The 10,944-nt window shown below is 35.9% G+C and overlaps 1 protein-coding gene across 1 annotated transcript; it reads right to left on the bottom strand.

Moving 5' to 3' along the window:
- Positions 1-3,329: 3,329 nt before the first annotated feature.
- On the bottom strand, positions 3,330-5,126 carry LOC125351043 (eukaryotic translation initiation factor 1A, X-chromosomal-like). The gene is made up of 2 exons (XM_048345794.1): positions 5,082-5,126; positions 3,330-4,024 (listed from the first exon to the last, which is right to left on the bottom strand). The coding sequence occupies exons 1-2, from the start codon at positions 5,124-5,126 to the stop codon at positions 3,497-3,499; spliced, it is 573 nt and encodes a 190-aa protein (XP_048201751.1). The 3' UTR covers positions 3,330-3,496.
- Between the last annotated feature and the right edge of the window lie 5,818 nt (positions 5,127-10,944).

Genomic DNA, 10,944 nt, shown 5'->3' with positions numbered 1-10,944 from the left:
GGATAAAACAAAAGGAAACCAATATTGTGTAGTAAGTTTATATTAACAACTGCTGGATCTATGAGAACACAGCTCAGTGATGGTCAGTTGCCTTTCCCATTAACAGCACCCCTTAAGTGGAAGTGCCATGAGAGAAATGACAAATGCAGGCTATCAATCAGATAAGGGTTTGCTTTGTTTTCCATGAACTTGACATATCCCTGTTTTCCCATATGCCTTGCCTCTTCTTGCTACACATTGCCTTCCCACTATCCCACCTCCTCTTCATTTGTCACCTCCTGTTCCCTCCCCTGCTTCTTCTGTTTTCCATTTAATGATGTTTTAAGTGTGAAATAATATGCATCATACCAAAGATCTTCAGGAGAACAAAAGAAATACATGCACCAGCACTTGTGTATGTGTGTGTGCCTATGTGTGATTATGATGGACAGTAATAATATTCATGGTAACACACATTATAATACCTGAAATAAATGTGGGATGTGCAAATTAAGATGTTAATAAATACATAAAATATGTCTCGGGCACTTAGCAGTCCTTCTTTTAACCTTGATATCCACTGTTAGCCATGTGTCAAAAGGAAAGCACTGGTAAAGAAACTCTGGAGACTGTTTTGCAGAGTGTAAAGGTCTGCATAACTCTGAATACTTTGAATATATCAACATGACAACACAGCATTTCCTTGACTATCAGAAAGAGTGAAGATAAATTAGAGCATTATACATTTCTTCTACAAGTAAAGGCCTGCCAAGTACTATGCAGAAGGCAAGTAAATTTACAAAGATCTCAAACACAATAAAGTATTCTTTACAAAATTAATCTCTCCCAACTTCTGGGACAGGGTTTGTAGTACAGTGATGCCTTGATTAAGACAAATCTCCTGCAAGCAAACTAAGCATGAATGAGGTTTGGATTACCACTGCTGTCCTTAGCACAGGCCAATAGAAGCAGCAAGTCATAAGAACACAATACTGATCATGTTTGCAAAGTAAGTTGTGGACCTGGATTCACACCAGGGTATATTCTAGAGGGCTAGAGAAGTGTACAAACCACCAGTCACCTGGGGGAAGAGGAAGGGGAAGCTGCAGTTCATTTTTCTTGTTTTTGACTTTTGTGATTGCATTGCTAATACCCCCATTTAAGGAACACGGTAACTATACATTAGCTCTTCACTTTTTAAAATTCTATTGCACTAAGAAAGTCCTACACGCCTCTCATCTTCCTCACCACAACTTTGAATCCACTTCCTAAGCCCTATTGGTAGTCCCCACATCATTCTCTTCAGCCTTCCACAACAACAAATAGTATATTTTGAAGGACAGGTGACTGCCAGGAGAAAGAGATTCTTTCCCACCAATTAATGGTTTTCTTGGGAATCTGGTTGATTTACTGTGGTTTTTTGCTATGTAAGTATTGGGATAAATGTGAATATGATTTTATTTTCTTAGGCTGGTGGGTCATATTTTTCAGCTCCAAGCTCTCAACAAAAATAAATAAAAATTTCCCATTTGTTGGGTATCTCTGTCCTGAGCTGCCAAGGGTCAGTATCAGTTTCATCTTTTACTTAGTTTTCTTAGTTGCTTCAGGTGGTAGTGTGCTTTGATTCAATGTATCTTTTCTAAAACTAGAGTACTGTCAATATGCTAATATTCAGAAGTGACTAGGATATGAGAGCTGCTCCCTTGAACAGAATTGAGGCCCTTAACATTTTTAAATTACTATTTTTAAAAAATGAAGGTTTACATAGCATTTGGCTAGCTAATGAACTTGCTCATCCTCTCTTCTGCCAAATGAGGAAATAAGACCCTCATCAGACTCTATGTGCCAATACCTTAATCTCAGACTTCCCAGACTTTAGAGTGATAAAAAGTAAATGCCTATCCTTGACAACTGCTCAGAGTACAATGCTTGCACACACAAACATATTAACTAAAGTATGAAATATTCAAGGGAAAATCCCAATGGTATAATTTCCTTGAGCAAATAACCTATAAACTAAAAAAAATAATGAATACCAGGTAGCTAAAACTTAAGGTGCCAGGAGAAAGTGAAGTAAAGAGAAGGGGGGGGCAGATGAACGGGGAGAGGAAGGTTGGGCAAATACACTCCTTGTATTCTATGTACATGTGTGAAAATGGAACCAGGAAAATTGTGGGTTGAGTATGGTGGGGAGAGATGGTGGGGGAATGATGAAAGGGGTGAACTTGATCAAGATGCACTGTGTATATAAACTGACATGTTGAATTGAAACCCCTTTATACAACTACTTAAAGATCAGTTTTAAAAAGAAAAGATAAAGAAGACTCACATTCACAGCCTTCTCAATCTTCTGTCAACATGAGGTAGATTTTTCTTACTGACCAATCATTATTGTAAGGGAAGTGCTGGATGGATGAATTTTATAGAGGAAGGCAGGGAGGCAGACCAGTGGTGGTCATGGAACTGCCATGTGCTCTCTGTGCACCAATGCATCACCCTCCCAGCAACAGATCAGATCACTTTTGTTAGGTTTTTATCTTGTTTCATTTCCAAGAAAAAAAGTTATAGAATCAAGCACACTAGGGTTGGGAATGCCTAAGTAGGAAAAAGAGAAATGGACAACACACACACACACACACACACACACACACACACACACAATGAATCTTGATCAATGTCACCCCTTTATCACTCATACCCATCTCTCCCAAACACACCCACTGTGTACATTTCCATCATTTTATTTTCACATATGTACATTGACTATTATGGTTGCACTTCCCTAGCCTTCCTCTCATTTGCTATACTCCTTCCTCTGTACCTCACCTCCCTGACAAATTATATAATATGAGGAAGATATCAACTTTCTCAACATTTTGATACCTAATAACCCTGAATTATCCTTTTGAAGATTCCCACTCCCCACCATAGCATCTGATTACCCTGGTCTGCATTCAGTATGAGTTCTATTTGGGCATTTAACCAGGATTCTCAAAGATGTTGTGTGTGTAGCTAGTATGTGTCCAAGACTTCATGTGTCTTCAACTACTACTCCTCCTGCTTCTTAGATTCATATCCTCACTTGTTCCTACTGAATGTAGAATAAAGCTTAATTCCATAGTGAAGTACTATGCAATAGTTCTGAATAAAATTAGCCATCACTACTTTAAGTTCTGGATACTTCTGTGGAGATATTTTTTGACATCTATAATAATTCCTAGCACATAGCAGAATCTTTCTTTTTTTAGGAGGCAAGCAAATTGTTTATTCAAGACATCAATTTACTTACTAGATGTGATCAAAGTAGCAAAAGCAGTAATGCTTTTTTTAACTTTTAAATTAAATGTGGTCTCAACATAATGTCAACAGTTTTTAAAGAAACAACCTTAGTAATAAGGCTGTCTGCCTTAACGAATTACAGTCATGCTATTAAGTTTTGAATCTTCTTTAAGAGTTGCTGCCAGATTTCATACTGCTGGACAATCTGAAAAACTGGAATGTAAGATGCTGAATTGCACTAGATATCATCAGTGTTTTCATCATCGTCCCCAATGTCATCGAAGTGAATTTCATCATCATCCCCGGGCCCAAAGGTATCAGTTTCATTGATTTTAGCATGTTCTGGAAGCTCGCCATATGCCTTCAGACTTCTGGCTTCATCTGCGTTGTATTTCAAAATTACATCAGCTTTGTTATCCTGATAATCACGGAGGCCAACCAATATGATGTCTGAGGTATTTATCCAAACCTTTTTTCTCAATTTCCCCCTAATATGACAAAACCTCTTTACACCATCAAAACACATTGCTTCTAATCGCCCGTTTCCCAACATTTTGATCACTTGAGCATATTCTTGTCCGTCTTCCTTGAACACCAACTCTCTTTTCTCAGATTCATTGTCGTTCTTACCTCTGCGTCTGTTTTTACCTCCTTTACCTTTATTCTTTGGTATGGTGGTAACTGCGAGGTGGTGGTACCGGTGACTTCTTTGAAGGAGGCTGCAGAGGGCGAGGGACTCCTCCTCAGGCTGACAAGCGGGGTGACTCTGATAGCAGAATCTTAATAATGTATTTCAATTGAACTTTCTGTTTGTTCTTTCTTCCCTTTTTAGGCAATACTGGACTTTGAACTTAAGTGTCTTACCATTGGGAAATAGATTTGTTTTTGTTACTATATTTTTGTTTCTGTTTTCGGTTTTTTGTTAGTTACCAATAGTAATATCTTGTAAAACTATAGTATGATATCATAAACACGATATTGACATTAATACACTTTGGGCACTCTATCACCACAGTGATGTATCCTTTTATCCATATACTCACTCTCCTCCAAAGGAAAGTTGCCCAAATATTGTTGTGATTAAGTCTGTAAGACACAACACAACTATTCAGGGTTGGAGATAATCTAGATAAATTCTACACTCAGATTGCTTCAGAATCGATGTAATTTTTATATCAATTTAAAAAACTTAACTGTAACAAATAGAAGCTGGAATAAAAAAAGACAGAAAGGCATTATAATCGTGACAGTTAATTTGATCATACTGCTAAATCATAAGATTGGGAAATTATTTGCAATACATTTATTTCTATTAAAACCAAACTTTGAAGTATATATTATTATTTTTTCACTTTTATTTTATATATTATAAAACTTTTGATTAAGTAAATATGGATCTCAATTATCTTAGATAATTGAAGAGCGGTGCTGTGGCTTCTCAATATGCAGTTCAATCTCAGGCCAAGTGAACTAGTAGGTCAAATGCCATTATCTCCCTCTATTTCACTTTCCTCTTCTGCAGACATTCACTCCATCTTACATTTGTTCTCTTTTCCAACTATGACAAAATTCTGTAAGTTTGATTTAAAATATGTTGAGGAGGAGGAGAGATAAGGTCACCATCTTTAAGTATGAATGAGTCACAAATGATCTCTTTTTTAAAAAAAAAGAAAGAAGATGATGATGATAATGGAGGAAAAAGAAGTTTAGGAAAAACCAGTAACTAGAAATGAATTTGAGATTAAAGATATTATGTTAAACTTGACCACTCTCTATTTATCCTTCACAGATTCTCACACTCACTTCAGAGCTCTCCTATTTACCTCTCCAACCTCAAGAAGAAGCTCATTCACTTGGCCTGTTGACATTCTTCATTATCTGTTGCCTACAATTACTTCAGTCCTTTCACCTACTTTTCTCTGCCATGGGGTTCCTTTTTCTAGAAACACTTACTGATGTTGTCCTATACACATACAGCATCTCACTCCAGACCTCAGTTCATATCAAACACTCTATCCTGACTACTGCCTCATATCCACCTGCTCCCTCAATTCCTCCAGCCTGTATCTCGTTCTTACCTCCTAAGCTCATTTCACATTCAGGTCTTCTTAGAGCCTTCTGTGTAGTATACTGAGTTAGAGATGCTCCAGTACCCTAAATATTATTCTTATTTACCCTACCACAGTAATAAAACTCAAATGGGTATAAACAGAGAAAGAAAACAATCACTAGTGTTAACAAAATATGAAAAGGGAAGCCCATTCATGTACTTTTCCTATAGAAACCATATCATATTTAATGCGTGATATTATAATCCATTAGTATTTATATCTCTGCTAATCAGTATTCCTGAGATTGTTCATGTTGGAATCTCTGAATATCAGCACCAACACTCAAATAGTAGAAATCAAATACATGCTCACTGAATAAAGAAAATAACTGGCTTTCAGGAATGTGATTACTAGGAGGAATATTTTATGTATTGAAGAGTAGGTTTACAAGTATATACAAATAACTTGGTGACTGAGTCTTGGAATTTCAAAAATGAAAGAAAACTCAATAAAATGAAGTCTTTCTGGATAGACCATGAACCTAGATTCTCATTTTAAACTTAGAAAAAAGTGAGAAAGATTTCCATGGAGAAGAGAGAGGTGCAAGTAAAATACATGATAGTGCAAGTGAGATGAGAGGTGAGGTGAATTGAAAGAGCTCTGCCATCTGCCCTCCTTTTCTCATTTTGACAGGGGGCAATGCCATCTGCCTGTGAGAGGGAAACAGACGTGTTTGGAATTGCGGTAGGAGGATTGAGAAAAGGATAAGTTGAAAAAGCTGCTTAGGAAAATGGGAACAGTTTCTTCACATGAACTAGGAGAAGTGCACTACTGTTACTCCAGACCCCATGTCTCACAGTCTAACAACAAAATCTGGGCCAGAAAATTCCATGAATGGTGTTGTTTTGATTCAGTCATTGAGTTACCTTTCCCACAGAGCAGCCACTCTTACTCACCTCCTATGTTTATACCTGCCTTTACCTCCTTTCCTCTGCATAGGGGCAAATGCATTTTTGCCTTCCGTTACAACTATACTCATTTTCTTCTCACTTCCAGAATTTTTTAAGAGGAGTTTTCAGTCTCTTGATTCTACACACACACCCCTAAAAATACATTATTTTGTTTTACCATATTAACCTTTTTTCTCTTTTTCTTTTTATTCACTATTGTCATTATTAAGTAATTTTACAAAGGGATTCCAATTTCATAATTCAGTTTGTGAGTACAATGCTTCTTGGTCAACGTGATCCTTTCCTTCCTTCTCTCTCATTTTTCCCCATTCTTCCCAGCATAACTTTCCTACCCTCAAGTTACATAGCTGCTGGTTTTTATTTGTTTGTTTGTTTGTAGTACTCACTCAAATACTAAGTCTACTATTTGAGCCACACCCTCAGTACTTTTTTTATTTTGTTTTGTTTCAAATAGAATCATATGATTTTGCTTATGGAAGCCTTGCATGGTAATCCTCTGATTTCTATCACCCACCGAGCTTGGATTACAAGCCTATAATACAATGAAAGCCTTTGGTTACTTTTCATTCACTCTTTAACCCACCATTATCTAGCCTTGGCACTAATGCTGCAGAAATATCTTTTGCAAAGGTCCCTATTACCTAACAACAACAATAACAACTAAAATAAACCAACATTAACTCTTTTTTTAACAATTTTTCTGGAATTTCTGAAAGCTCTTCTTTCTGGATACTTAGAATACATAGTAGAAAAGAAAATCAGACAAAAAAATTCCTGAATCGTGGAGATTCGGGGATTCTTCAGAAAAGGAGAAGCATAAACATAAGCAATATATCCACCATAACAAAAATAGCAGTGTCAATGATATAGAAAAGCATAACAACCAAATGGAGAGATAGGGAAATGTCCCATTAAAGGACTCAATTGCAACTTTAGATAGGATGGCCAGGTTAAAAGTCACTAAGAATTGATATTTGAGTGATAGGATGAGGGCTAATTAAACTGAAGAAAGAATGTTAGTTTTCTTTATCTGGAAAAAGTATAGGGCCTGTGCATCTGGAGTTACATGAAGAGGGGAGCAGCGGACAAGATAAAAAGGTATAGGGATGTGTTCATATAGGGCATTTTAGAAATTGACCTTCTGTGTGAAATTGAAAACTTGTAAAAAAAAAAGTTTTAAACAAAGAGATGTCTTACTTGTTAGTTTGGGTTCAGAAACATTTGATATCAGTTCTATCTTCTTTGTAAGGGAACAGGATACAGGAGGTGAGGCAAAAGCTAGAGACTAGCAAACTATATGCAGTCATAATGTTAGACAGTAGCAAGATTTGGTGAATGTAAAAAAAGGAGGTTGAATTCTAGACAGATTTTTGGGGTTAGGAATAAAGTATTTTCGTATTGGGTTGGCTGTGAGAGCAGCAGAAGAAAATGTATCATCCCAAGGTTTTGTGCTAGGTCACTATAAGACAAAGCTGTCCTGTTATCATGATGGAGAAGATTGGGAAGGAATGAATATCAATTTATAATATTTATATGGGAAAGATTTCTGCTACATTGTGAATTTACCCCTTTGCTTGTAAGACTTGTGATAATCCATCCTTTTCCTATCACAAAACACTGCAGCATCCTTGAAGCAATTTCTTACACATAATTCCATTTGGTGTGCCTTATATAACCATTTTTTTAGGAAGGCAGACAAAGTATTGTTGTTGTCTATGCAATGCAAGAGATGTCCAGGAATTGGAAAATCTATGAGATTAACTCAAGGCCTCAGTGAGTTTAAAAGGTATTATACACCAGATCCAGTATTTTGTGTCTTTTCTTGGTATATATTAGTGCATATAACACTTTCCAAGAGAAAGTGCAGCTTGTTCAATTAGTATTATGATAACTGGTTATCTGCACACAAAAGGATGAGTTTTGATCCTTAGAGCATTTGTAAATCAATCCAAATGGATTAAAAACTCAAACAAATATGGAAAGTCAAATTCTTCAAAGAAAACATAAGGAAATAGTTCCATGGTATTGGCTTGGACAGTAATCTTTTGGATATGAACCCAAAAGCACAAAGAAATTAGATTAAATCAAACTAAAGCGCACATACAATTGGCCAAAGGGAATTTGAATGAGTACTTGAAGTGTTTGGTCCAAGGCTACAGGAGTGTCCATTGTCCAATGTAGGTAGCTAAAGTATAAAACAGAACTCTACATGTGTTCAAACAGTGGTAACTATTATTAATATGCTACTCAAAAGCACCTTCTTCTTTAATAACGTTATTAAAAAGTGCTGAATTATCTCCCTTAAAATGGCTCAGTATATTTTTTGGCAGAAATTTAAGACTTTCCTCTTTAATGGCCAATTACTTGGTGTTTCTATAATCCTTTCTGTTTGTGAATTACTCCAGAGCTAGGCTCATTATATATGCTTCACCATATCCCTGCTTCACATAGAAAATAAAATCAAGTTAAGTAAGTCAGAGGAATTCCAATGCTTTGTTCAGTCAGTGCCTTGGCAGCTGTGAACAGATAGAAATTATGCATCCCATATTCAATCATTTACAGCAGTATATCCTCAAAGTATAGTCTCTGGACCATTAATCTCAAGAAATGCTCGGCGAGTCAAGAGTTCTGTGGTGAAATATACGTGGGAACTTTACACTGTGTATCCCACTCATGGGAGTTTCACAATATGCCATAGAAGTCTTTGAGAAGCCACATATAAAAGAAACTCTCTTAAATCTAGGATTTACCCTAGCATTTCTGAGCCTTATTTGATCACGAAATTCTCTCTTTTGTAACAGAGCATATTTCAGAGACATGTAGCAGTCATTTATTGAGTCAATACTCATATCCATTTATCCCTTCTTTTGTAGAAGAATTCCAGTTTTATCTGGGCATACTGTTTTTAGGTAAAAATGGTTTTTTCCCACCATCTCTACTGGCTGCTAGCTCTGACTACTAAGATGTAAGTAGAAATGGTAAATGTGAAGACCTAGAACTATCCTTAAATGTAAAGAGCATTTCCTATTTTTGAGTCACCCCTTGCGTGATTTCAGGTGACCAGAAAGCAGAGTGATAGCTACAGGATTTAATGCTTTTGTTATTAAGACAGTTAGAAAACACAAGAAAGCTATCAGACAGCAAAAGTTAGACCCTGGACTATTAGGACCGTAAGCCACATGGTACTTGTCCAGACTCCTTGATAAGAGATCAAATCTGCAACCTTTGGCATCATTATTTGGCTTTTTTTTCTTTTACTATTACTCAAGGATAAATCTAACTCTAATAAGTTTACTACTTTTCATCCTTTCATCAGACTGCTGTTCTTCAGAAGATACTGAGAATTGCTAGTATTAATTACACCAATAACATCATTCCTCTTTCCTGAAACAAGTGCATTTATTCCAAACGTACATATATGAAATGTTTACTTAGATATGCTATTTACACTTCCTCTGAAACATTGTAAAACAAAGGCAGCAGTAACTTGAATGAACAATGGATTATATAAAAATAATAAATATTTAATTCCCACTTTTTAAGTAGTCTAAATTATGCATGCCACTATTTTCCTGGTCTATATTCTCTACTTCATCTTATTAATATAAGAGCTAAATGAAATGTTGACCCCCAACAAACACTAGAAATTATATAGCATCCCTCATGAAAAAGTTTACTGTTAATTATTATTCTATTACAGGGTTCAGAACATGATAATCCACAATATGAAACTTTGCAAAACAAAACATTCACTTTGACCTTCTTCCACCTTTTTCATTGAGGCCATTACAGGAATTCTCCTTCCATTTACCCATGAAGACACTCATGTGACCAGGAGTCCTGCCCTATACTCAGAGGAAAAGATTAAAGACACAGAAATATATACAACCTCAATAAACAGACCTTGTTAAGTCCCACACAAGTACCTTATTACCTTTAGGTCATACTCTTTCTGTCTAATTATATTGATACATGGCAATCCACACTTCATTGAACCTAAGCATAGATATACAATTTTCTCTAGGTCTTGTGTCTCTACTTTCTAAGACTTTCATAGCATATAAACTTTTGGTTAAATAAATTTCTTATTCTTTTCTTTGTTCATTTTTTTGTTAAATCCATCAATTATGACTTCTTTGATGTGTGAAGATCAAGGAATGTATTTCCCCCTTACACATTATAGTATTGGGATCAATCCTACAAACATGTAGATGTCTGTTCTTGAGCTCTCTCTCTCTCACCAATTCCACAGATGTCATTTCAGTATAGACAGCAAGAACAAGATAGCCTCTTTATCCCATTCCAATGTAAATTCTAAGTGTAAATGGCATTTTTTAAATTTCAAGGTTAAGATGGAATTTTTGATGGGTTCATTTAGCTGTCTTCACGTTAACCTGGGATCATACCTAACTCATTCTAGAATTATAAAGACACTGAAGGAAAGTAATTGTAAGATTTCATCTTTAAGAAAGTGTCTGAGAGATTAACCATCTTCTCAAAAAACTGCTATTGAGAATTACAACTAAATTTATTACCCTAGTTTAAGTCTCATAGTCTCTGTGCATACTTTGGTAGCCAATGAAAAGCTGATACAACTTGTTCAATATTCAACCTCTATGTGTAAGTGATTTATTGTTAAGACAAACATAAATATTGGGTCTACA

The sequence above is a fragment of the Perognathus longimembris genome, chromosome 5 (genome assembly GCF_023159225.1).
Source record: "Perognathus longimembris pacificus isolate PPM17 chromosome 5, ASM2315922v1, whole genome shotgun sequence".
NCBI classification, from domain to species: Eukaryota; Metazoa; Chordata; class Mammalia; order Rodentia; family Heteromyidae; genus Perognathus; species Perognathus longimembris.
Note: the sequence above shows the minus strand (reverse complement) of the source record. Positions and strands in the feature narration are given on the sequence as shown.